At 52.6% G+C, this 27,796-nt stretch overlaps 1 protein-coding gene across 1 annotated transcript in view; it reads right to left on the bottom strand.

Annotated features, from left to right (window-relative positions):
* Positions 1-27,796, bottom strand: part of ATRNL1 (attractin like 1) — a 1,127,078-nt gene that overhangs the window by 916,923 nt on the left and 182,359 nt on the right. Inside the window, exons 4-5 of the mRNA XM_063963337.1 lie at positions 21,884-22,012; positions 20,319-20,527 (exon numbers count right to left, since the gene is read on the bottom strand). Coding sequence (XP_063819407.1) covers positions 20,319-20,527; positions 21,884-22,012 — 338 coding nt within the window. The remainder of the gene's footprint in view (positions 1-20,318; positions 20,528-21,883; positions 22,013-27,796) is intronic.

Genomic DNA, 27,796 nt, shown 5'->3' with positions numbered 1-27,796 from the left:
GTGAGGGGAGACAGACTGCCTCTGTATACTGCTGGCCTGTGAGCTGTATGAGAGCAGGTAAACACTTGTGTAATCATCTGTATACTGTCCTCCAGCAGGGGCAGCACCGAGAGGCAGATTAGCTGAAGGCCTATGCGGGAAGCTGCAGAGGAAGAATTTAGGAGTGAAACAGCGCCAAAAAGTTATTTTTAAAGACTTGCCATAGATAAAGCTAAAAAAAACAAAAAATACTCTAAACTGAGGCGGGCGCCCAGTATCCACTACGGACTACGAGAAAAGGAATTACCAGTAGGTACCAAATTCCTATTTTCTCTAACGTCCTAGTGGATACTGGGGAAAGGTACTTGTACTGTGGGGAAGTCCCAAAAGTCCCAGACCGGGTGGGAGAGTGCTGAAACCCCTGCAAAACCGCCTAGCCAAACTTTAGGTCATCCCTGGCCAAAGTATTGAACCGGTAAAATTTCTCAAAGGTGTTCGAACCAGACCAAGTAGCCACTCGACACAACTGTAAGGCCGAGACACCCCGAGCAGCCGCCCAGGAAGAACCAACCGACCTTGTGGAGTGGGCCTGAATAGAAGTCGGAAGCGGCAGTGCTGCCGAAGTATAGGCTTGCTGGATAGTCAACAAGCAATGGACTGCTTAGAAGCAGAATGACCAATCTTGGTTGCATCATAAAGGGCAAAAAGCGAGTCAGATTTCCTATGACGAGCAGACCTCTTGACGTAAATTCTCAAAGCCCTCACCACATCCAGGGACTTTGGAGCAACAGAAGTGTCAGTCAAAACTGGAACCACTATTGGTTGATTGAAATGGAAAGCCAACACTACTTTTGGCAGAAACTGCAGGCAATTTCTAAGCTCTGCCCCTCATGAAAAAATAAGATTTTACTTACCGATAAATCTATTTCTCGTAGTCCGTAGTGGATGCTGGGACTCCGTAAGGACCATGGGGAATAGCGGCTCCGCAGGAGACTGGGCACATCTAAAAGAAAGCTTTAGGACTAGCTGGTGTGCACTGGCTCCTCCCCCTATGACCCTCCTCCAAGCCTCAGTTAGGATACTGTGCCCGGACGAGCGTACATAATAAGGAAGGATATTGAATCCCGGGTAAGACTCATACCAGCCACACCAATCACACCGTACAACTTGTGATCTGAACCCAGTTAACAGTATGATAACAACGAAGGAGCCTCTGAAAAGATGGCTCACAACAACAATAACCCGATTTAGTTAACAATAACTATGTACAAGTATTGCAGACAATCCGCACTTGGGATGGGCGCCCAGCATCCACTACGGACTACGAGAAATAGATTTATCGGTAAGTAAAATCTTATTTTCTCTGACGTCCTAGTGGATGCTGGGACTCTGTAAGGACCATGGGGATTATACCAAAGCTCCCAAACGGGCGGGAGAGTGCGGATGACTCTGCAGCACCGAATGAGAGAACTCCAGGTCCTCCTCAGCCAGGGTATCAAATTTGTAGAATTTAGCAAACGTGTTTGCCCCTGACCAAGTAGCTGCTCGGCAAAGTTGTAAAGCCGAGACCCCTCGGGCAGCCGCCCAAGATGAGCCCACTTTCCTTGTGGAATGGGCTTTTACAGATTTTGGCTGTGGCAGGCCTGCCACAGAATGTGCAAGCTGAATTGTACTACAAATCCAACGAGCCATAGTCTGCTTAGAAGCAGGAGCACCCAGCTTGTTGGGTGCATACAGGATAAACAGCGAGTCAGACTTTCTGACTCCAGCCGTCCTGGAAACATATATTTTCAGGGCCCTGACAACGTCAAGTAACTTGGAGTCCTCCAAGTCCCTAGTAGCCGCAGGCACCACAATAGGTTGGTTCATGTGAAAAGCAGAAACCACCTTAGGGAGAAATTGAGGACGAGTCCTCAATTCTGCCCTGTCAGAATGAAAAATTAAGTAAGGGCTTTTATATGATAAAGCCGCCAATTCTGACACACGCCTGGCTGAAGCCAGGGCTAACAGCATCGTCACCTTCCATGTGAGATATTTTAAGTCCACAGTGGTGAGTGGTTCAAACCAATGTGACTTAAGGAACCTCAAAACAACATTGAGATCCCAAGGTGCCACTGGAGGCACAAAAGGAGGTTGTATATGCAGTACCCCTTTTACAAATGTCTGAACTTCAGGTACTGAAGCCAGTTCTTTCTGGAAGAAAATCGACAGGGCCGAAATTTGAACCTTAATGGACCCTAATTTTAGGCCCATAGACAGTCCTGACTGCAGGAAATGGAGGAAACGACCTAGTTGAAATTCCTCTGTAGGGGCCTTCTTGGCCTCACACCACGCAACATATTTTCGCCAAATGCGGTGATAATGTTTTGCGGTTACATCCTTCCTGGCTTTGACCAGGGTAGGGATGACTTCATCTGGAATGCCTTTTTCCTTCAGGATCCGGCGTTCAACCGCCATGCCGTCAAACGCAGCCGCGGTAAGTCTTGGAACAGACAAGGCCCCTGCTGGAGCAGGTCCTTTCTTAAAGGTAGAGGCCACGGGTCTTCCGTGAGCATCTCTTGAAGTTCCGGGTACCAAGTCCTTCTTGGCCAATCCGGAATCACGAGTATCGTTCTTACTCCTCTCCTTCTTATGATTCTCAGTACTTTTGGTATGAGAGGCAGAGGAGGGAACACATACACTGACTGGTACACCCACGGTGTCACCAGAGCGTCCACCGCTATTGCCTGAGGGTCCCTTGACCTTGCGCAATATCTGTCCAGTTTCTTGTTAAGACGGGACGCCATCATGTCCACCTTTGGTTTTTCCCAACGGTTTACAATCAGTTGGAAGACTTCTGGGTGAAGTCCCCACTCCCCCGGGTGGAGGTCGTGTCTGCTGAGGAAGTCTACTTCCCAGTTGTCCACTCCCGGAATGAACACTGCTAACAGTGCTATCACATGATTTTCCGCCCAGCGGAGAATCCTTGCAGCTTCTGCCATTGCCCTCCTGCTTCTTGTGCCGCCCTGTCTGTTTACGTGGGCGACAGCCGTGATGTTGTCCGACTGGATCAATACCGGTTGACCCTGAAGCAGAGGCTTTGCTTGACTTAGGGCATTGTAAATGGCCCTTAGTTCCAGGATATTATGTGAAGTGATGTCTCCAGGCTTGACCATAAGCCCTGGATATTTCTTCCCTGTGTGACTGCTCCCCAGCCTTGCAGGCTGGCATCCGTGGTCACCAGGACCCAGTCCTGAATGCCGAATCTGCGGCCCTCTAGAAGATGAGCACTCTGCAACCACCACAGGAGGGACACCCTTGTCCTTGGTGACAGGGTTATCCGCTGATGCATCTGAAGATGCGACCCGGACCATTTGTCCAGTAGGTTCCACTGGAAAGTTCTTGTGTGGAATCTGCCGAATGGGATTGCTTCGTAGGAAGCCACCATTTTTACCCAGAACCCTTGTGCATTGATGCACTGAGACTTGGTTCGGTTTTCGGAGGTTCCTGACTAGCTCGGATAACTCCCTGGCTTTCTCCTCCGGGAGAAACACCGTCTTTCTGGACTGTGTCCAGGATTATCCCTAGGAACAGAAGACAAGTCGTCGGAACCAGCTGCGATTTTTGCATATTGAGAATCCAGTCGTGCTGCCGCAACACTACCTGAGATAGTGCTACACCGACCTCCAACTGTTCTCTGGATCTTACCCTTATCAGGGAATCGTCCAAGTAAGGGATAACTAAAATTCCCTTCCTTCGAAGGAATATCATCATTTCGGTCATTACTTCAGTAAAGACCCGGGGTGCCGTGGACCATCCCTACGGCAGCGTCTGAACTGATAGTGACAGTTCTGTACCATAACCTGAGATACCCTTGGTGAGAAGGGCAAATTTTGACATGAAGGTAAGCCTCCTTGATGTCCCGAGACATCATGTAGTCCCCTTCTTCCAGGTTTGCAATCACTGCTCTGAGTGACTCAATTTTGAATTTGAACCTCTGTATGTAAGTGTTCAAAGATTTTAGATTTTAAAATCGGTCTCACCGAGCCGTCTGGCTTCGGTACCACAATAGTGTGGAATAATACCCCGTTCCCTGTTGCAGGAGGGGTACCTTAATTATCACCTGCTGGGAATACAGCTTGTGAATGGCTTCCAAAACTGCCTCCCTGTCAGCGGGAGACGTCGGTAAAACAGACTTTTGGAAACGGCGAGGGGAATACGTCTCGAATTCCAATTTGTACCCCTGAAATATTACCTGAAGGATCCAGGGGTCTACTTGCGAGTGAGCCCACTGCGCACTGAAATTCACTGAGAACGGGCCCCCACCGTGCCTGAACTTGTAAAGCCCTAGCGTCATACTGAGGGCTTGGCAGAGGCGGAAAAGGGTTTCTGTTCCTGGGAACTGGCTGATCTCTGCAGCCATTTTTCTCTCCCTCTGTCACGAGCAGAAAAGAGGAACCCTTTTGTCCGCTTGCCAACCAGGACTGCGCCTGATAATACGGCGTCTTATTTTGAGAGGCGACCTAGGGTACATCCCCTTTTTTAAGGCAATACTTCCAAATGCCGTTTGGAATCCCTGACCACTTTACTGGTAGAATACAACGCACTTATACTTGATGCCAGTCGGCAAATATTCCGCTGTGCATCATGCATATATAGAAATGCATCTTTTAATTGCTCTATAGGCAATAATATACTGTCCTTATCTAGGATATCAATATTTCCAGTCAGGGAATCCGACCACGCCAACCCATGCACTGCACATCCAGGCTGAGGCGATTGCTGGTCGCAGTATAACACCAGTATGTGTAAATACATTTTAGGATACCCTCCTGCTTTTTATCAGCAGGATCCTTAAGGGCGGCCATCTCAAGAGAGGGTAGAGCCCTTGTTCTTACAAGCGTGTGAGCGCCTTATCCCCTGTAGGGGGTGTTTCCCAACGCACCCTAACCTCTGGCGGGAAAAGGTATACTGCCAATAACTTTTTAGAATTATCAATTGTCATCGGGGGGAAACCCACGCATCATCACACACCTCATTTTATTTTTCAGATTCAGGAAAACTACAGGAAGTTTTTCCTCACCAAACATAATACCCCTTTTTTGGTGGTATTCATATTATCAGAAAAGTGTAAACATTTTCCATTTCATCAATCATGCAATGTGTGGCCCTATTGGAAATCACGGTCGTCTCTTCACCGTCGACACAGGAGTCAGTATCCGTGTCGGCGTCTGTATCTGAGGTAACGGGCGCTTTAAAGCCCCTGTATGAGACGTCTGGACATGCACAAGCTGAGTAGCCGGCTGTCTCATGTCAACCACTGTCTTTTATACAAAGCTGACACTGTCACGCAATTTCAACAGTACATCCACTCAGGTGTCGACCCCCTAGGGGGTGACAACACTATTACAGACACTCTACTCCGTCTCCACATCATTTTTCTCCTCATACATGTCGACACCAACGTACCGACACACAGCACACACACAGGGAATGCTCTGATAGAGGACAGGACCCACTAGCCCTTTGGGGAGACAGAGGGAGAGTTTGCCAGCACACACCAGAGCGCTATATATATACAGGGATAACCTTATATAAGTGTTTTTCCCTTTATAGCTGCTGTATTGTTTATACTGCGCCTAATTTGTGCCCCCCTCTCTTTTTTAACCCCTTTCTGTAGTGTAGTGACTGCAGGGGAGAGCCAGGGAGCTTCCCTCCAACTGAGCTGTGAGGGAAAATGGCGCCAGTGTGCTGAGGAGATAGGCTCCGCCCCTTTCTCGGCGTCCTTATCATCCGTTTTTTTATATGTTTTGGCAGGGGTTAAATGCATCCATATAGCCCAGGAGTTATATGTGATGCATTTATTTTAGCCATATAAGGTTTTAATCGATTTATTGCGTCTCAGGGCGCTGCCCCCCCAGCGCCCTGCACCCTCAGTGACCGGAGTGTGAAGTGTGCTGAGAGCAATGGCGCACAGCTGCGGTGCTGTGCGCTACCTTATCTGAAGACAGGATCGTCTTCTGCCGCCGATTTCACCGGACCTCTTCGCTCTTCTGGCTCTGTAAGGGGGCCGGCGGCGCGGCTCCGGGACCCATCCAGGCTGAACCTGTGATCGTCCCTCTGGAGCTAATGTCCAGTAGCCTAAGAAACCCGATCCACTCTGCACGCAGGTGAGTCCGTTTCTTCTCCCCTTAGTCCCACGATGCAGTGAGCCTGTTGCCAGCAGGTCTCACTGAAAATAATAAACCTAAACTAAAACTTTCACAAAGAGCTCAGGAGAGCCCCTAGTGTGCACCCTTTTCGTCGGGCACAGAAATCTAACTGAGGCTTGGAGGAGGGTCATAGGGGGAGGAGCCAGTGCACACCAGCTAGTCCTAAAGCTTTCTTTTAGATGTGCCCAGTCTCCTGCGGAGCCGCTATTCCTCATGGTCCTTACGGAGTCCCAGCATCCACTAGGACGTCAGAGAAATCAAATATGGGCTCTTACATGACAAGGCACCTAATTACAATACACGTCTGGCAGATGCTAAAGCTAGCAACATGACAGTCTTCCATGTCATATATTTCAAGTCCACCTTATTCAAGGGTTCAAACCAGTCCGACTGGAGAAAAGCCAAACCACGTTGAGATCCTACGGAGCTGTGGGAGGGACAAACGGCGGCTGTAAGTGGAGGACTCACTTCAAGAGGTCTGTACATCCAGCAGGCCCGCCAATTGCTTCTGGAAGAAAATCGAGAGAGACGAAATCTGAACCATGATGGATCCCAAACGTAGGCCCAAATCCAACCCTGGAAGAGCAGAAACCGGCTAAGGCGAACCTCCGTAGGAGGACAACTTCTACCCTCACACCACAAAACACATTTCTTCCAGATACGGTGGTAATGTGTAGACGTGACACCCTTACGAGCCTAAATCATGGTGGATACAACCGTGGGAGGGAGACCCTTTCTCGTTAAAATCTCCCTCTCAACCTTCACGCCGTCAAACGTAGCTGTTGTAAGTCTGGATAGACGAACGGTCCTTGCTGAAGCAGATCCTCAATCAACTGTAGCGGCCATGGATCCTCCAGAGACATTGGCAGGAGGTCCGCATACCAGGCCAGTCGAGGCCAATCTGAGGCAATTAGAGTTGCCTGAACTCTTTCCTTTTTGAGTCTTTTTAGAGTGAGAATGAGAGGAATCGGAGGGAACAGATACACAACTGGTAAGAATACTGAGCTTTCAGGGCGTCCACCGTCATTGCCAGTGATTGACTTTCCTGTTGAGACGAGATGCCATCAGGTCTATCTGTGGACAACCCCACCAGTGAACCAGTTGTCGAAACACCTGAGGGTGAAGGCGCCTTTCCCCAGGATGGAGGTCGTGCCTGCTGAGGAAGTCTGCTTCCCAATTGTCCACCCCTGGAATGAATATGGCCAAGATGGCTCTTGCGTTGGCTTCTGCCCAGAGGAATATCCTTGACCCCTCTCTCATTGCGGCCCTGCTGCTTGTTCCTTCTTGTCGGTTTATGTACGCCACCGCCGTGTCATTGTCCGACTGAACCTGGATGGCCTGATTCTGAAGGAGAAGGGAGGCCTGGAGAAGAGCATTGTAAATTGCGCTGAGTTCTAGGATGTTGATTGGAAGTGTCGCTTCCTGGCTCGACCACTGCTCCTGGAACTGGGCCCCTTGGATCACAGACCCCCCACCCCTAAGGCTGGCATCCATCGTCAGAAGAGTCCAAGACTGTGTATTGAAACTCCAACCCTTCAACAGATGGGAGATCTGTAGCCACCACAGCAGGGAAATCCTTGCTCTCGGCGATAGTGTTATACACTGGTGCATGTGTAGATGAGAACCTGACAACTTGTCTAACAGATCCAGCTGGAAGGGCCTTGCATGAAACCTGCCATACTGAATCGCCTCATATGAGGCCACCATCTTGCCCAGCAATCGAACGCAAAGATGAATCGACATTTTGCGTGGTCTTAGCACCGAGCGGACCATAGTCTGAATAGTTAAGGCCTTGTCCATCGGAAGGTATACCTTCGGCGACACCGTATCCAGGATCATTCCCAGAAACTGAATTCTCTGAGACAGCTCCAGGTGAGATTTCTGTGAATTTAGGATCCAACCGTGATCCGTAAGCAGATGAGTCGTTAAATCGATACTGTGCAACAGCTGTTCGCTGGATACCACCTTCATCAGGAGATCGTCCAGATAGGGAACTATGTTGACTCCCATCATGCACAATAGAAGCATCATCTCTGCCATGACTTTCGTAAACACTATTGGAACCGTGGAAAGACCAAAGGGTATGGACTGAAACTGGTAATGTTGATCCAGTACCGCAAAGCACAGGTACGCTTGATGAGGAGGCCATATCGGGATATGCAGCTACGCATCTGTGACAGGACGATACCGTACGAAAGCACTCGCAGCTTCCGCGTCCCGTTGACTGCGCACAGAATGGAAGGTCAAGCCGCACGAGGCCTGACCACATAGGGGATTCCCGCTTACCGTCAGTAACCGCCTGTTACTGACTCCACCCACTGCGCTGTGGGCGGGTTCTCGCTGCCACCACCAAACTCCTAACCTGCCGTGGCGTTTGGAACCACGGTTCTGCTCTGTATGTGCCGACGCACTGCTTTACCACACCTGCGTGGTGTCGACGAATCCCCACTAGCCACTTGCTAGGCCTCTACCGGTAGCTGGCGGAAGGCGGAGCTTGGAGACGTCAGGTGCTTCCCTGGACAGCCGGAGAACGGGGCTAGGTTTGGCCTAACCCTGTTGGTCACAAGATGAAGCAGTCTTCTTGAGGCAAAGGTGTTTTATTGCTCAAAAACCTTGAAAAAGGCTCCTCCCTATTGCTAGGGGCAACAGCATACAATTAAGATGTTTCAGCAGAAGAAGATGGTACAATACACAATCCTATGGGCCAACTGCCCTCCTTTTATCCCTCTCCAAGACCCCTTACCACAGGGGGTAAGCCCGCCCTGTGGTGCACAACCAATCAATGTTTACCCATGAGCTGTGCATGCTCTGGACTCATGCACACACAACATTGTCCCCAATGGACAGTGGGGAGTGGTCGGTCTCCTTTGTCTCTCCCATCTGGGAGAGCAGGCTACTCCCACGGTGCCGTTCAGTCTGGCTGGGGGGAGGTTTTCCCTCCTAAACTGACTTCCAGAAACCTGCCCGGGACCCCTTCTCACTGCCTGCAGCCTGGATTTGGGCTCCAGAGCTGGGCAGCCTGGCTCCCCGGTCCAGGTCTCTGGTCCACTACGGCTGATCTCCATGGAGCTCCAAGAAACCACTCAGCTTGTCTTATAGCTAAGCTGCTTCTCTTTCTCCCTGTCCCCATTGGAACTGTGAGGCTGGATGGGAAAGCTTTCCGTTTTTAGGGAAAAGGTCTGGGAGAATCCATCAGCCTGCACAGCTATGGATTCCCCCCTCCTGGGACACACAATCAAGTAAGTGCATTTTATCTTTAAATACATTACATTTGTAAATCACACTGTACATTTCTCTTTAAATATACACTGAGCCTGTGCCCTGCACAGACTCTACATACTCAGGCACTGCAGTGCCTTCCCTAGCCCTGCAGCCTGGCTGCGAGGGCTCTCTGTGTGCTGGAGGTATGGGGCTGGCTTCCCCCATCCTCCAGCCTGCTTTTCTGCCTCTGGGGTTCCAGGGAGCTGGCTCTCCCTGTCCCCCCAGGGTGGCACTAATCAGTGGCCTCGCCGCACGCAGCGGCGCACCCCCCTGTACCTAAGCCCGGCGGCCCGGGACACTTGTCCCGGCCGCCGTGACTCTGGCTTTGTTCAGCGCTGAGGCGCCGGGAGCGTAGCTCCCGGACCCCAGCGCTCACCATCTTGCTTGGCCGCCTAATGTGCCCACGCCGCTAGGGAGCCGGCTAGCCCGGTCCCCCATGAGCGGCGCCTGTCTGTTAGCCTCGCTGCAGTGTCCGGCGGGGAGCCGGGCTGCAGCGCACCCCCCTCGCCGACTAGCAGCCCGGGACGTCCGTCCCGGCTGCTGCGGCTGGCCACCCGTGCTGGGCTGAGGCGCTGGGAGCAAAGCTCCCGGCCCCCAGCGGCGGCTCTCACATAGAGCACTGCAGCGGGAGCCGAGCTCCCAGCCGCAGCGCTCACCCTTCTCCCCGGCGCGCACACTCCAGTGCGCCCGGGGCTACACTGACTGCTGCCGGGAGCGGAGCTCCCGGACTCCGGCGGTCAGCGGCTGCCTCCTCTCCCCCGGCGCGCACACTCTGCTGAGCGCGCCGGGGGCTGTCCTCCCTGCCGTGGTCTCCGGAGGGGTCCGGGACCACGGCACAGTTAAAAATACAGTTTTATACATTTAATACAGCCCGGCGCCTAGCGCCCATTACTTTTTAAATATGGCGCCAAGCGCCCATTGTCCTGTAGAATGGCGCCAGGCACTAGGGGTTAACCCCTTCAGTGCTGCCGGCGGCCATTCTCCTCGTGGCTGGGGCTCTCCGGCCACACTCCTCCCCCCCCATTCAAGCGGGTCAACCAGGGACCCATGTCCCAACGATTTGGGTCCTGGTCCCGCAGTCCGTTGGGGTGAAGGGGACGCTACCTGGGGGGTGTAGGCTCTGGCCTAGACAGTTCATCCATAGTGTAGTGGGCCTCTCTTCGTGGGTGCACAATGTTCAAATAGTCCACCTGAAGTCCAAGTTCAAGGCTCCACCACAAAAGTCTGTCCAATTCCCCCAAGGTAGGTTGCAGCCACCTAACAGGTAGGTGGTAAGTCACCACGGTGGGGGGCCGGTTACAAACAAGTGCCACCCACGGTGTCCCAACTGTGGCATACCCCACCTCCCACAATAGCAGTTTTCTGCTCAAACAGGCCACAGGGTGCTCCTGCCCATATGGCTCTTTCTGGCTCGGTACTGCTCCCAGTCCGTGCAGTGGCGCAATAGTTCGTAACACACAGTCCTGGTCAAGAATGTGCGCCATCAGCACTGGAGCGGGTACCCGAGCCTCTTTCAATGACTGGAATGCCAACTCGCAAGCGGGTGCAAAGTCCACTGACTTGGGAATGCCCTTCCTAGCCATCTCTGTCAAGGGGTTCACTACAGGACTAAAGTCAATGACAACATGTCCGTAGGGCCTTACAGGTTCTAAGGTCAGTACCGGTCTGGGTGATGTGGGTCGGGGACAGCCTCTGGTTGCCTCCACCCCCTCTGGGTTGGGCCTACCCCTGTCTCCTCCCACATGGTGCCCCAGGCACTGCACCTCCGTCATACCTATCTGGCAACTGTCTGCCCTAACTGTCAGACCTGCCCTCCAATCCTCCTCTGTCGACCTATGACTCGGGAAACCTACCCTGTCACCTAGGCCTACTCCTTCCTCCTCGTCCGCTATCTGTGCCACAGTGATGGCGGCCAGACCACCAGCCTCTGGATCCTGTGTGGCATCCACTACAGGGAGGCTGCGTGTCTTCCCCGATCTACTGTGCACAGGCAGGGGACCTGCTATGTCCACAGCAACTTGCTGCAAGGGTTCTCCTATGGGCAGAGGCCCAGAGACAACACAAACGCTGGAGTGCCCCGGCTGCCAACGCATGGCACCAGCCTTACCTGTGGTCTGGGCGTCATCCGACATTCCAGACCAGGGTAAGCTCTGTGTCAGGCACTTCAGGGTACGGTCTGTCTCCGGGTTGCTGTCCAAAGGGGTTTCGCTGGCAACCGACACCGGTTGCGCAGGAACGTTCCCTGAGGGGACCAGTTGGACACATTCCCTATCTGGTCTATCCCCTCCCACTTTCCTGTCTACCCTGTACCTTAACCCTTCCCGCCCGGTCAAACTTCCTGCCCCAACCCTGTCAAGGCCGCTGCCAGAGTGGCGCCTCATGCCTTTCAGGGATGGGTCAGAGAGTTGAGCCTCCCTAAACTCCTGCCTGCGGCCCTCAATCTCTCCTAAATTGGGACACACTACAGGGGGATCTAGGTGGGGACTACTAGGGTCAGTCTGGTAGGGGTCAGTCATGGAAAAGTCAATGTGGTTTCTCATACTCACCGCCGGAGTTGGCAAACCACTTGGGTCAGGAACATCATTGGGCACCCCCACAGGATCACACGAGCTGGAACCGACATCCTCTGCGTTGCTAGGGGACGTAGGCATACCAGAGGCAAAAGGCATGCGGGGTCGATGTACTGATCTAGCCGCTGTGATCTTTTCCTCTGGGCTGGTTGATGCTGTGGTTGGCTGTGCTGGCAGTTGTCTAGCAGCTGTAGTCTTTTCCTCTGGGCTGGGCTGTGCTGGAGTAGCTGATGTCAACGGTGGTTTTGGAACTTGACTCCGGGAAATGGCGCCAACAAACGTAGTGACGATCCCACCACCCAGATCATTTCCTAGGACCACATCAGTTGGGAGACCATCCATGACGGCAACTTCTCGCAACTCTGGTCCAGCTCCCCAGTCCAGGTAGACTCTTGCCATGGGAACCGCTTTTTCTGTTCCTTCTGCCAGGGTGATCGTGGCAGTGCGACCCTGCAATACTGCAGCAGGATCTATAAGGTGGGGGCTCACCACAGTGATTGAGGCCCCAGAGTCTCTTAGGCCTTCTCCCTGCAGGGGTCCCACGTGGACTGGCTGCAGGTGCCTCCACATGTTGTGTAGGGGCTGTTTGGCCATGCAGGTGACTCTCTCCGCAGAGTGCACCTGTCTCTCGCCACACTCCATCGGACTGACTGGAGGGGGAACAGTCTCTGTAGGCTCATCTCCTCTCGTCAAACAAGCGATCCGGGCTCCAGCACTCGGATTTGGGGCACGAGTCTGGGGTGCTTGGGATGCAGGACAGTTCATCCTCAGATGTCCGATTTTCCCACAGCCGTAGCACTTCTTCTCCAGTCGTGGCACCGATGATCTCTGATCAGTTGCAGGGACGCTGCGGTGCGGTTGCTGGCCAAGAGCACCCGGGTTGGAAGATGCTTGTCTTTGGGGTTGATGAGCTGAAGAGGGTGGTCCCCTTGGTGGTACAGTCTGTTGGAGCTGGCTGCTGGCGGGGCGCTTCTGCCCCCGTGGCCGAATTGCCACATACTTGTCTGCTAATTGGGCAGCCATCTTTAAGCTGGGTGGCTCCCGATCTAGCACCCACTCCTTCACTTCTTGGGCGCACCGGCGGTAGAACTGCTCCCTGCAGATCAGGTCGATCAGTGCGTCCCATGTAGTGGCTTCCGAATCCTTCACCCACTTCACCACGTACTGCCGCAGCTGGGTTGCGAACTGCTCATGGGTGCTGCTAGGATTCTTGGGCAAGTCTCTGAACTTCTTCCTGTAAGACTCTGGAGTGATGAAGAATCGCTGGAGGAGGGCCTTCGCGACTTCGTCGTAGTTCCCACAGTCCTCCGTCGCCACTCCTCGATAGGCCTCCAAGGCCTCTCCATGCAGAGTGGGCACAAGGTGTCTCACCCGCTCTGACTTGGGTAGATCGTGTAGTTTACAAGTCCTCTCAAAGACTTGCAAATGTCCATCAATGTCCCCATCACTGTCTGCAAACTTGGCAAACTGAATACGTCCTGATCTGTGTACAACAGCTGACAACGGCTCCCGGGGTACCACGGCCTGTGGTGCCCGCTCATCACGCCACATCTGGATGATGATCAAGCGCTCTTGCTCCGTTGCCCTTTCCCCCAATTCCGCTAGCCGATCTGCTAGGGTATCCGGGCCGCCCCCCCTGGGACGTTGGGATCCTGGCCCTGCTAGGGATTGCTGGGAAACATTGCTGCTGTGAGAGAGGGCGGGGCTTGTGGTTCTCACCGGTTCCTTACGAAGGTCCACTGTTGGGCCGTCCTCTGCGATGCTGACGCCGTCAGTGCTTTCCACCTCCGCCCGATGAGACTCCTCCCAGCTCCTGAGCGCCGCCTGCATGACGCTCCTGGACGCGTTGGAAGGGATTTCCACACCCTTCCCCTGGCATACGATCTCCAGATCCTCCTTGGACATTCCGCTGAATTCCGCCATCTTGTGCGTCCTCCTGCGCTGCAGTTACTCCTCTCCTGAGTAACTCGGCTTCTCCAATCGGGTGATGAAAAGCCGCCTGGGATTATCCCACCACTATGCCACCAATTTCTGTGACAGGACGATACCGTACGAAAGCACTCGCAGCTTCCGCGTCCCGTTGACTGCGCACAGAATGGAAGGTCAAGCCGCACGAGGCCTGACCACATAGGGGATTCCCGCTTACCGTCAGTAACCGCCTGTTACTGACTCCACCCACTGCGCTGTGGGCGGGTTCTCGCTGCCACCACCAAACTCCTAACCTGCCGTGGCGTTTGGAACCACGGTTCTGCTCTGTATGTGCCGACGCACTGCTTTACCACACCTGCGTGGTGTCGACGAATCCCCACTAGCCACTTGCTAGGCCTCTACCGGTAGCTGGCGGAAGGCGGAGCTTGGAGACGTCAGGTGCTTCCCTGGACAGCCGGAGAACGGGGCTAGGTTTGGCCTAACCCTGTTGGTCACAAGATGAAGCAGTCTTCTTGAGGCAAAGGTGTTTTATTGCTCAAAAACCTTGAAAAAGGCTCCTCCCTATTGCTAGGGGCAACAGCATACAATTAAGATGTTTCAGCAGAAGAAGATGGTACAATACACAATCCTATGGGCCAACTGCCCTCCTTTTATCCCTCTCCAAGACCCCTTACCACAGGGGGTAAGCCCGCCCTGTGGTGCACAACCAATCAATGTTTACCCATGAGCTGTGCATGCTCTGGACTCATGCACACACAACATTGTCCCCAATGGACAGTGGGGAGTGGTCGGTCTCCTTTGTCTCTCCCATCTGGGAGAGCAGGCTACTCCCACGGTGCCGTTCAGTCTGGCTGGGGGGAGGTTTTCCCTCCTAAACTGACTTCCAGAAACCTGCCCGGGACCCCTTCTCACTGCCTGCAGCCTGGATTTGGGCTCCAGAGCTGGGCAGCCTGGCTCCCCGGTCCAGGTCTCTGGTCCACTACGGCTGATCTCCATGGAGCTCCAAGAAACCACTCAGCTTGTCTTATAGCTAAGCTGCTTCTCTTTCTCCCTGTCCCCATTGGAACTGTGAGGCTGGATGGGAAAGCTTTCCGTTTTTAGGGAAAAGGTCTGGGAGAATCCATCAGCCTGCACAGCTATGGATTCCCCCCTCCTGGGACACACAATCAAGTAAGTGCATTTTATCTTTAAATACATTACATTTGTAAATCACACTGTACATTTCTCTTTAAATATACACTGAGCCTGTGCCCTGCACAGACTCTACATACTCAGGCACTGCAGTGCCTTCCCTAGCCCTGCAGCCTGGCTGCGAGGGCTCTCTGTGTGCTGGAGGTATGGGGCTGGCTTCCCCCATCCTCCAGCCTGCTTTTCTGCCTCTGGGGTTCCAGGGAGCTGGCTCTCCCTGTCCCCCCAGGGTGGCACTAATCAGTGGCCTCGCCGCACGCAGCGGCGCACCCCCCTGTACCTAAGCCCGGCGGCCCGGGACACTTGTCCCGGCCGCCGTGACTCTGGCTTTGTTCAGCGCTGAGGCGCCGGGAGCGTAGCTCCCGGACCCCAGCGCTCACCATCTTGCTTGGCCGCCTAATGTGCCCACGCCGCTAGGGAGCCGGCTAGCCCGGTCCCCCATGAGCGGCGCCTGTCTGTTAGCCTCGCTGCAGCGTCCGGCGGGGAGCCGGGCTGCAGCGCACCCCCCTCGCCGACTAGCAGCCCGGGACGTCCGTCCCGGCTGCTGCGGCTGGCCACCCGTGCTGGGCTGAGGCGCTGGGAGCAAAGCTCCCGGCCCCCAGCGGCGGCTCTCACATAGAGCACTGCAGCGGGAGCCGAGCTCCCAGCCGCAGCGCTCACCCTTCTCCCCGGCGCGCACACTCCAGTGCGCCCGGGGCTACACTGACTGCTGCCGGGAGCGGAGCTCCCGGACTCCGGCGGTCAGCGGCTGCCTCCTCTCCCCCGGCGCGCACACTCTGCTAAGCGCGCCGGGGGCTGTCCTCCCTGCCGTGGTCTCCGGAGGGGTCCGGGACCACGGCACAGTTAAAAATACAGTTTTATACATTTAATACAGCCCGGCGCCTAGCGCCCATTACTTTTTAAATATGGCGCCAAGCGCCCATTGTCCTGTAGAATGGCGCCAGGCACTAGGGGTTAACCCCTTCAGTGCTGCCGGCGGCCATTCTCCTCGTGGCTGGGGCTCTCCGGCCACAGCATCCTTGATATCCAGGGAGACTAGAAACTCCCCCTCCTCCAGACCTGATATCACCACTCTGAGTGATTCCATTTTGAATTTGAACTCTCGCAGATAAGTGTTCAAAGACTTGAGGTTCAATATCGGTCGAACCGAACCGTCCGCTGTTGAAACTACAAAGAGACTTGAATAAAATCCATTTGTGTGTAGCGGAGGAGACACTGGAACAATAACCCCCGTTGAAAGAAGTTTTTGAATGGCCTCTTGCAATGTAACTCTTGCTACAGGTGAAGCTGGTTAGCCTGACCTGAAGAATCTGTGAGATGGTAACTCCTGAAATTCCAGCCGGTACCCCTGGGATATAAGATCCCTCACCCAAGTATCCCAACAGGACTCAGCCCACATATGGGCGAAGTGTTGCAGGCGAAACCCCCACCTGGAAATTGTCCTCCTGCTGGGGCCAACCGTCATGCGGTGGGTTTCGCAGAAGCAGGTCCGGAAGCCTGGTCCGAGTTTCCAACAGCCGCTGGTCTACGGGACTTACCACAAGTGCCTCTAGCAGCATTGGAGGCCCCTCTGGCTCTACCTCTGAACCTGGCCATACGAAAGGACTGTAGAGAGGGTCCCGTATAGGGACGTCTAGCAGGAGGTGCCGTGGACGGCAGATATGTGGACTTACCTGCCGTCGCCTGAGATATCCACTTGTTCAGTTCCTCCCCGAACAAGGCCTTTCCTGTAAATGGAAGGCTTTCTACTCCCTTCTTGGAATCAGCATCCGCTGACCACTGACGCAACCACAGAGCTCTGCGAGCAGAGACCGCCATAGCCGTGGTACGGCCATGAATGATCCTCAATTCCTTAACAGCCTCACTCATAAAATTTGCAACATCCTGGATAGGATGCATAAGCATAACGACATCCTCTTGTGACAGCGTATCCATTCCTGTAATGACAGTATCAGACCATTTTACTATGGCCCTAGAAATCCACCCACAGACTACGGTAGGACGTTGAGCTACACACGCTGCCATACAGATTGACTTGAGAGAAGTTTCAATTTTGCGGTTAGTTGGTTCTTATAGGGAAATAGCCCCAGGTACAGGTAGTACCAGTTTTACGGGACAGCCTGGACACAGAAATATCCACCATCGGCGGATTTTCCCAAACCTTCCTATCCTCCGCAGGGAAAGGAAAGGTATTTAGTAACCACTTAGGGATAACAAACTTTTTGTCAGGGTTTACCCATTCTTCCTTAGCGTTAAAATATAATTCCTCCACAGGATCTGATTCTTTATCTGGAATGTGGAGCACCTCCCTAATAGCATAAATGAGGGCATCCACTCCCGGTGACAAGGAACCTTCCTCCTCCACGTCTAACTCCCCCTCGTCCCACTCTGGAGTCTCAGATTCAGAGTCAGACTGTAACACCTGAGGGAGAGTGTGTTTCTGAGAGACCTTCAGATGGAGCTGAGGGATCAGTCTGTGGTCAGCCTTTGAAGCAAACATGAATGTGTCTATAGACTGTCTCAATATCGGTCTTTCCTGTTTAGCAGGAATTCCTGTTTAACTCATAATTTATATTCCCAATTTACGCTGTAAATGACTCCACCCACTCAGGTTCTGCATTGCTACTGTGTGACGGTAGAGAGCATTGGGTACACCTTAGAGAATCCCGTGAAGAAGGTGTAAAAGTAACCTTACATGAAGTACACACAGATTTGTTTTCAGACATATTTGTTCAAATACACCACAACAATAGGATTTTAATTTCTTTCTCCTAATTTCTAATTTCCTTTTCTCGTAGTCCGTAGAGGGTACTTTGGGTCCACATTAGTACCATGGGGTATAGACGGGTTCACTAGGAGCCTTAGGCACTTTAAGAAACCAATAGTGTGCACTGGCTCCTCCCTCTATGCCCCACTACCAGACTCAGTCTAGAAACTCAGCGTCCCTATGTAACAGTGACCCAGACCTCGAATGGGGAGACACAGAGAGGAATCGGGACCAGCACACCACCTCAGACAGAGCCACACTCCGCTGGGTATATGGGTATAATTATAATGTACCTCACAGCAGTGAACTGCTGCTTATATGCTCCCCCCTTCACTAAAACCCCCTGTACCAGTACTATTGGTGGTTTAGTGGTTCTTTTGAGGAGCAGTCTCCGTAGCAGCCTTACTCACAGTAGCAGCAGTAAAAAATGGCGCCGTTCGTCTCTGGTCCCGCTCTTCAGGAAGCCCCGCCCCCTTAATGGCATGCGGTCCCTCAGCTTTAAATTTTATACTGGCTCCATGGAAAATGCATTAAAAGAGCCTGTAAGCCCCTTTCCTTTATTAATCGCCAGTGTGGGTACCGGTGGACACCGCAGCGCGTGAACACTTCAAGCCGCCAAGTGGTCACCGTGGACCTGCTAACCGGGACCCCGGTGTCTGTACTCACCGCACCATGGTCTTCGGCATCTGTTAAGGGGTGGCGACATGCTGCCGGCGTGGGCTCAAACCCTGGGGGTATGAGATCAGCACCTCAGGAGCTCAGTGTCCTGTCAGCGGAGATACGAACCATTAACTCTATAAAGTTGGTTCGGTTCCCCCCCCCCCCCCCCCCCCAAGTCCCAGGGCTGCCTGAAAATAGCAAACTAACAGAAAATTATGAAGAAAACTCTCTGGAGAGCAACAGAATGCAAACAGCTCCTTGGGCACATTTTTCTAAACTGAGTCTGGTAGGGGGGCATAGAGGGGGGGAGCCAGCCCATACGATTCATTTCTTAAAGTGCCATGGCTCCAATGGACCCGATCTATACCCCACAGTACTAAGTACCTTTCCCTAGTATCCACTAGGACATTAGAGAAATAATAATAATAATAATAATAATAATAATAATAAATGTCCCCACACTGCAAATCTTCTGGAATGCAGCAGGTAATCCCAGTAAGGTGTAAACTCTTATCTAGCCACTAGGGGTCACCAGCTGACAAGGTAACGGCAGGGAAGGACATTTGGGTTACAGCAGAGGATGCTTTTTATACCCAGTTCCATGGCATGCTCTGCAGAAGCCATCAGTTCCCGAATAAGAGAGCATAGGCACGGCAACATTGTAGAAACTGTTCATAGCAAGACTTTTTTATATAAGAAAAATGACTAGCACATAAGACATTAGAGCAGTCACTGCATATATTTAATGGCGTTAACACCGCAACGTTTACAGCTGCTGTCACCTGATCAGCTGTTTTGCAGCACTAGGACAGAGATTAAACAAGAACTCGCCAGTGAATGAACATGACTAAGATTCCCATCAGCCACCAGCCAATCGCAAGGGGTCTCCTGAACTGGCTGTGATTAGCTGTCGTGTGGGAAGATGCTTGCGATTGGCTGGTAACAAAGGGGAACCTCGGTTATTGTAACACGCAGCCTTCAGCGATGATGATGTTAATTAGGAGATTTGCAGTTTGTGGGGGAATTGTTTCTCTGATAAAGTACAATGAAAGGCTTTAATGTTACATAAAACGTAACTGTTTTATTAGTAAATGTAGTTTAACAATTGTATTTGTTTTGACATTCACTTATATTTTTACACTTTTGATTGAACGATTGGGGTTTTAGGCCCTCTGTCCATTCCCCCTGGACTGCTGTGGATTTAGGGGGGGGGCGAAGGGGGCGACCGCCCCTTCTAACACAGTCATAGCCACGCCCACTTTTGAGCAGAAGAGAGCTCTCCGGGGAGAGCCTGAGGCAGAACGATATGCTGCAGCTTATACCACAGCAGCACAGAGGAGCCAGGAGAGCAAGGGTTACAGAGCATTTACCCTCACTTGCTGGTGTGTGGGTACTAGGGCTAATAAATACAATTACCCCACAGCACAGTCACATGTACATAGAACTCTATCTCAGTCTCACTCAAAAAGTTCAGTCAGAATTGAAAGAGAAGGAGTTAGGATTGCAGATGGGAGGAGTTGGGACTGTAGAGGGAGGAGTCAATATTAAACAGTAAACCGCCCCCCCTAAATAAAAGTCTAGATCCGTCCCTGTTACCAACAGGCCAGAGAGTCAGGAAGAGTCCCAGCGATTTCCCAGGATGGGGGCACCGGGGGCAAGCTGAAGATAATCAGTGGCCGGCCACACCCGGAATAAGGCACCCAGCACCCAGTGAGAGCTGCACCGGCCTCTACTCTATGTAATGCCCTCAGGGACCCCCCGCCGGTGACCCACCTTGCCAGCTGTCATTGCAGACGCACAGCTTCTCGCCAGTCAGGTCACAGTAGCCGTGGTCGGGGCTCCCGCAGTTGTTCTTGCAGTAGGGGATGTCGCAGGCTTCTCCCTTCCAGTATTTATCACATTCACAGTATACCCGGCTGGGCACTGAGCTGCTCGTCGTGCACTTGCCGTGGCCGGAGCAATTGTTGGGGCAGGAGTTCAGTCTGCGGGGAAAGACACGTTCTCCATGAGATGACAACATCACCGCCACACAATGTACATTATTATTATTCACGTGATCGCCTAGACCGGCGTACAGCTGCGTAATAGCATCGTACCGTAGTCGCAGTCATCATGGCGTCTGTGCTTCCGGCATCTGACGGAGAAGTCACAATGCTCTGTGCTCCGCCAGGGGCCAGCACCGCGGGATCAGGGAGAATTACCCACATACGTCCACGGGTGTGGTATGTAAGGTCGACAGTAAGTAGGTCGACAGGGATGCTAGGTCGACAGGGTCTTTAGGTCGACATGGTCTAGGTCGACAAGTCAAAAGGTCGGCATGAGTTTTTGAAGTTTTTTGGTGTCGCTTTCTCCGTACAGTGACCGGGAACCCCAATTTGTGCACCGCGTCCCCTCGCTTCGCTCGCCATGCTTCGGGCAAGGTGCCTCGCTCTGCTTCCGCGGCGCTCGGCACAGGTTACTATTCCCACTTGTAGTCCACGTGGATCGTAAAGTATGAAAAAGTTCAAAAAAAGAAAAAAAATGTGACAAACTCATGTCGACCTTTTGACCTGTCGACCTAAAGACCCTGTCGACCTAGAAACTCTGTTGACCTACTTACTGTCGACCTAAAGACGGGATCCCACGTCCACCATGAGTACATAGGAAGAGGGACGATGGGACCATTATAGTTACATGCGCCCTGTATTATACACACATAGGAGGTGTGTTATCTGCTCCCGGACCCGACAATCCCCGGAGGTCACAGGGACACAGAGACGATATTTAGCTGCCGGTTATTGGGGAGTGACTGATAGAGAGACGGGAGAAGGGGCCGGTCTACAGGATGTGACATCAGAGCACCTGTCCCTACAGGACGTGACATCAGAGCACCTGTCCCTGCAGGACGTGACATCAGAGCACCTGTCCCTGTAGAACGTGACATCAGAGCACCTGTCCCTACAGGACATGACATCAGAGCACCTGTCCCTGCAGGACGTGACATCAGAGCACCTGTCCCTGCAGGACGTGACATCAGAGCACCTGTCCCTGCAGGACGTGACATCAGAGCACCTGTCCCTACAGGACATGACATCAGAGCACCTGTCCCTGCAGGACGTGACATCAGAGCACCTGTCCCTGCAGGACATGACATCAGAGCATCTGTCCCTGCAGGACATGACATCAGAGCACCTGTCCCTGCAGGACATGACATCAGAGCACCTGTCCCTGCAGGACGTGACATCAGAGCACCTGTCCCTGCAGGACGTGACATCAGAGCACCTGTCCCTGCAGGACGTGACATCAGAGCACCTGTCCCTGCAGGACGTGACATCAGAGCACCTATCCCTGCAACGTACGAGTAGAAGATGTTGAAGCCGGTCAGGTTGTAAGCAGCGTCGCTAAAGAAGTGCAGCAAGGCGTATCCTGATGTCGTCACAACCTCCGGGACTGTCTCGTTTCCAGCCGCCTCCGGGACTATCAGACCGCTAGGGGGAAACAGAGATACAACATTATTCATATTGGTATTTGTAATGAGCGATAACAAGAATATCACTGGTTAAATCTGCCCCATAGTGCGCAATTTAAATAGTACAGATGTGGGTGTTTGTGAGGAATAAGCCGCAAATAAAGTTAGGCAGCGGCAGGGGGCGGTTACAGTTAGGCTGAGGGAGGGGTGGGTAGGGGTAGAGGTAAGGGCAGGGTTAGGGTTAAGCTGCGACAGGGGGCGGTTATGGTTAGGCTGACGGAGGGGTGTGGTAGGGGTAGAGGTAAGGGCAGGGTTAGGGTAAGGCTGCGGCAGGGGGGCGGTACGGTTATGCTGAGGGAGGGGTGGGGTAGGGGTAGAGGTATGGGCAGGGTTAGGCTGCGGCAGGGGGCGGTACGGTTAGGCTGAGGGAGGGGTGGGGTAGGGGTATAGGTAAGGGCAGGGCTAGGGTTAGGGTTAGGCTGCGGCAGGGGGCAGTTACAGTTAGGCTGAAGGAGGGGTGGGGTAGAGGTAAGGGCAGGGCTAGGGTTAGGGTTAGGCTGCGGCAGGGGGCGGTTATGGTTAGGCTGACGGAGGGGTGGGGTAGGGGTAGAGGTAAGGGCAGGGCTAGGGTTAGGCTGCGGCAGGGGGGCGGTACGGTTAGGCTGAGGGAGGGGTGGGGTAGGGGTAGAGGTAAGGGCAGGGCTAGGGTTAGGCTGCGGCAGGGGGCGGTTACGGTTAGACTGAGGGAGGGGTGGGGTAGGGGTAGAGGTAAGGGCAGGGCTAGGGTTAGGCTGCGGCAGGGGGCGGTTACGGTTAGACTGAGGGAGGGGTGGGGTAGGGGTAGAGGTAAGGGCAGGGCTAGGGTTAGGCTGCGGCAGGGGCGGTTATGGTTAGGCTGAGGGAGGAGTGGGGTAGGGGTAGAGGTAAGGGCAGGGCTAGGGTTAGGCTGCGGCAGGGGGGTGGTTACAGTTAGGCTGAGGGAGGGGTGGGGTAGGGGTTGAGGTAAGGGCAGGGTTAGGGTTAGGCTGCGGCAGGGGGCGGTTACGGTTAGGCTGAGGGAGGGGTGGGGTAGAGGTAAGGGCAGGGCTAGGGTTAGGGTTAGGCTGCGGCAGGGGGGCGGTTACGGTTAGGCTGACGAAGGGGTGGGGTAGGGGTATAGGTAAGGGCAGGGCTAGGGTTAGGGTTAGGCTGCGGCAGGGGGCAGTTACGGTTAGGCTGAAGGAGGGGTGGGGTAGAGGTAAGGGCAGGGCTAGGGTTAGGCTGCGGCAGGGGGCGGTTATGGTTAGGCTGACAGAGGGGTGGGGTAGGGGTAGAGGTAAGGGCAGGGATAGGGTTAGGGTTAGGCTGCGGCAGGGGGCGGTTACAGTTAGGCTGAGGGAGGGGTGGGGTAGGGGTTGAGGTAAGGGCAGGTCTAGGGTTAGGCTGCGGCAGGGGAGGTTACGGTTAGGCTGAGGGAAGGGTGGGGTGGGGTAGAGGTAAGGGCAGGGCTAGGGTTAGGCTGCGGCAGGGGGGCGGTTACAGTTAGGCTGAGGGAGGGTTGGGGTAGGGGTTGAGGTAAGGGCAGGTCTAGGGTTAGGCTGCGGCAGGGGAGGTTACGGTTAGGCTGAGGGAGGGGTGGGGTAGAGGTAAGGGCAGGGCTAGGGTTAGGCTGCGGCAGAGGGGCGGTTACAGTTAGGCTGAGGGAGGGGTAGGGTAGGGGTTGAGGTAAGGGCAGGTCTAAAGTTAGGCTGCGGCAGGGGAGGTTACGGTTAGGCTGAGGGAGGGGTGGGGTGGGGTAGAGGTAAGGGCAGGGCTAGGGTTAGGGTTAGGCTGCGGCAGGGGGGCGGTTACAGTTAGTCTGAGGGAGGGGTGGGGTAGGGGTTGAGGTAAGGGCAGGTCTAGGGTTAGGCTGAGGGAGGGGTGGGGAAGAGGTAAGGGCAGGGTTAGGGTTAGGCTGCGGCATGGGGGCGGTTACGGTTAGGCTGACGGAGGGGTGGGGTAGGGGTATAGGTAAGGGCAAGGCTAGGGTTAGGGTTAGGCTGCGGCAGGGGGCGGTTACGGTTAGGCTGAAGGAGGGGTGGAGTAGAGGTAAGGGCAGGGCTAGGGTTAGGGTTAGGCTGCGGCAGGGGGCGGTTATGGTTAGGCTGACAGAGGGGTGGGGTAGGGGTAGAGGTAAGGGCAGGGCTAGGGTTAGGCTGCGGCAGGGGGCGGTTACGGTTAGGCTGAGGGAGGGTGGGGTAGGGGTAGAGGTAAGGGCGGGGCTAGGGTTAGGGTTAGGCTGCGGCAGGGGATGGTTCCGGTTAGACTGAGGGAGGGGTGGGGTAGGGGTAGAGGTAAGGGCAGGGCTAGGGTTAGGCTGTGGCAGGGGCGGTTACGGTTAGGCTGAGGGAGGGGTGGGGTAGGGGTAGAGGTAAGGGTAGGGCTAGGGTTACTTACAGGGATCCGTCAGGATTTGGACAGTCAGGATGCCGTTGCTGACATCCTGACCGTCGGAAATTCTCACTGCCGGGATTTCGTACCCAACCCATTTATATAGTGAATAGAGGGATACAGTTATTTAAACAGTATATAGGAGGTCATTCCGAGTTGTTCGCTCATTGCCGTTTTTCGCAACGCAGCGAATAGGTGGAAAATGCGCATGCGCATGGTACGCAGAGCGCATGCGCTTAGTAATTTAACTAAGAACTTAGTAGATTTACTCACGAGCGAACAATGTTTTTTCCACGCTGGAGTGATCGTAGTGTGATTGACAGTTTGCGGAAAAATGCGGGAGTGGCTGGAGAAACGGGGGAGTGGCTGGCCGAACGCAGGGCGTGTTTGTGACGTCAAACCAGGAACTAAACTGACTGAACTGATCGCAATCTAGGAGTAGGTCCGGAGCTACTCAGAAACTGCAAAGAAATATGTAGTAGCAATTCTGCTAATCTTTCGTTCACTATTCTGCTAAGCTAAGATTCACTCCCAGAGGGCAGCGTCCTAGCGTGTGCAATGCTGCTAAAAGCAGCTAGCGAGCCAACAACTCGGAATGAGGGCCATAGAGCAGTGATGGGGAACCTTGGCACTCCAGCTGTTGTTGAACTACACATCCCAGCATGCCCTGCTACAGTTTTAGCATGGCCAAATAGCAAAACCGTAGCAGGGCATGCTGGGATGTGTAGTTCAACAACAGCTGGAGTGGCAAGGTTCCCCATCACTGATATAGAGTGTTTAAACAGTATAGATATATAGATATAGAATTATTTAGTGTATAGAGAGCTACAGAGTTATAGAGATACAGGAGCTATTCAGTTGTCCCCGATGTCGGCAGTTATTGGGGATTTTGTTTCACATGCCCCCGACGCGCAAAATTAAATCCCGGATAACCAACCCTTACAGCCCCGTTTTTCGTGAAAACACATACAGTAGTTCCAGGAACTTATCCCAGATCCCGTGGGTTTTCACCCGATAATAGAACATTTTTCAGATGGAAAAAACGGGATATAATTGGATGGGTAGAAAAACAAAAACAAATCGGTTATAAAGTAAAGAAAAGTCGCACCAATGATATCAAATAAAAGAGGTTTCATTTTATATAAAAACGACAGCTTCCTCATTAAATGCTGTTCATAATGTTAGTACATAATGTAAACGTGGAGGGAATACAGTCCCTTTGAATTGGTTTTGGATAAGATATGGTCATTTCTTGGCGTGGTTCTTGGTGGATGTGTGCAGACCTCAGCGGTCAGGAGGCCATGTTGGCTGTGTAGAGGCCTCTCATGAAGATGATGAGGATGGCTTTCCGCCCAGTAAGGGAAATTCTGCTCGCTAGCGCAGCCAGACACATGACAGTGCGCGTCGTCGGGAAACTGCAGCGATAACGCCGGAAGTGAGCCGCCGGCTGATGCGGAACTTCAGAAAGCCGCAAAAAATCTGTATCATGAACGAAGGACCAATTGTTAGAAACTTTTGCGCTATATTATAAATGTATATGATATGGCTGACAAAAATAACAGACTCCTATTGAATTAAAAATATTTAATAATATATGAATATATATTATTAAATATTTTTAATTCAATAGGAGTCTGTTATTTTTGTCAGCCATATCATATAAATTTATAATATAGCACAAAAGTTTCTAACAATTGGAGTTTTGTGGTTAATTGCACTTGGGTGGCCCAGTGCAATTTGATTGACCTGCTAACCCCAGGTCACTAACTTTTTGCAGCTGATTGTTATTTTATCCAAAAGGTTTTTTTATAGCATTTGATATTAGCGCCTGTTAAAAAAGGTTTTTTCATGAACGAAGGACACAATCTGGACCATATTGTATTCCAAACCAACTGAAAAATAAGATTTTACTCACCGGTAAATCTATTTCTCGTAGTCCGTAGTGGATGCTGGGAACTCCGAAAGGACCATGGGGAATAGCGGCTCCGCAGGAGACTGGGCACAACTAAAAGAAAGCTCAGTTAGGATACTGTGCCCGGAAGAGCTGACACAATAAGGAAGGATTTTGAATCCCGGGTAAGACTCATACCAGCCACACCAATCACACTGTATAACTCGTGATACCATATCCAGTTAACAGTATGAAACATAACTGAGCCTCTCAACAGATGGCTCATAACAATAACCCTTTAGTTAACAATAACTATGTACAAGTATTGCAGACAATCCGCACTTGGGACGGGCGCCCAGCATCCACTACGGACTACGAGAAATAGATTTACCAGTGAGTAAAATCTTATTTTCTCTAACGTCCTAGTGGATGCTGGGAACTCCGAAAGGACCATGGGGATTATACCAAAGCTCCCAAACGGGCGGGAGAGTGCGGATGACTCTGCAGCACCGAATGAGAGAACTCAAGGTCCTCCTCAGCCAGGGTATCAAATTTGTAGAATTTAGCAAACGTGTTTGCCCCTGACCAAGTTGCAGCTCGGCAAAGTTGTAAAGCCGAGTCCCCGCGGGCAGCCGCCCAAGATGAGCCCACTTTCCTCGTGGAATGGGCTTTTACTGATTAAGGATGCGGCTATCCAGCCGCAGAATGCTCCAGCTGAATTGTGCTACAAATTCAGCGAGCAATAGTCTGCTTAGAAGCAGGAGCACCTATTTTGTTGGGTGCCTACAGGATAAAAAGCGAGTCATTTTTTCTAGACTCCAGCCGTCCTGGAAATATAAATTTTTAAGGCCCTGACTACGTCCAGTAACTTGGAATCTTCCAAGTCCCTAGTAGCCGCAGGCACTACAATAGGTTGGTTCAAGTGAAAAGCTGATACCACCTTAGGGAGAAACTGGGGACGAGTCCTCAATTCTGCCCTATCCATATGGAAAATCAGATAAGGGCTTTTACATGACAAAGCCGCCAATTCTGACACATGCCTGGCCGAAGCCAAGGCCAATAACATGACCACTTTCCACGTGAGATATTTCAAATCCACAGTTTTAAGTGGCTCAAACCAATGTGATTTTAAGAAACTCAACACCACTTTGAGATCCCAAGGTGCCACAGGAGGCACAAAAGGGGGCTGAATATATAGCACTCCCTTTACAAATGTCTGAACTCCAGGCAGTGAAGCCAGTTCTTTCTGGAAGAAAATCGACAGAGCCGAAATCTGGACCTTAATGGAACTCAAGTTTAGGCCCATAGTCACTCCTGACTGTAGGAAGTGCAGAAAACGACCCAGCTGAAATTCCTCTGTTGGGGCCTTCCTGGCCTCACACCACGCAACATATTTTCGCCAAATACGGTGATAATGGTTTGCGGTTACTTCTTTCCTGGCTTTTATCCGCGTAGGAATGACTTCCTCCGGAATGCCCTTTTCCTTTAGGATCCGGAATTCAA

This window comes from Pseudophryne corroboree, chromosome 3 (assembly GCF_028390025.1).
Source record: "Pseudophryne corroboree isolate aPseCor3 chromosome 3, aPseCor3.hap2, whole genome shotgun sequence".
Taxonomy (NCBI): domain Eukaryota; kingdom Metazoa; phylum Chordata; class Amphibia; order Anura; family Myobatrachidae; genus Pseudophryne; species Pseudophryne corroboree.
This window is presented reverse-complemented; position numbering and strand designations above follow the sequence as displayed.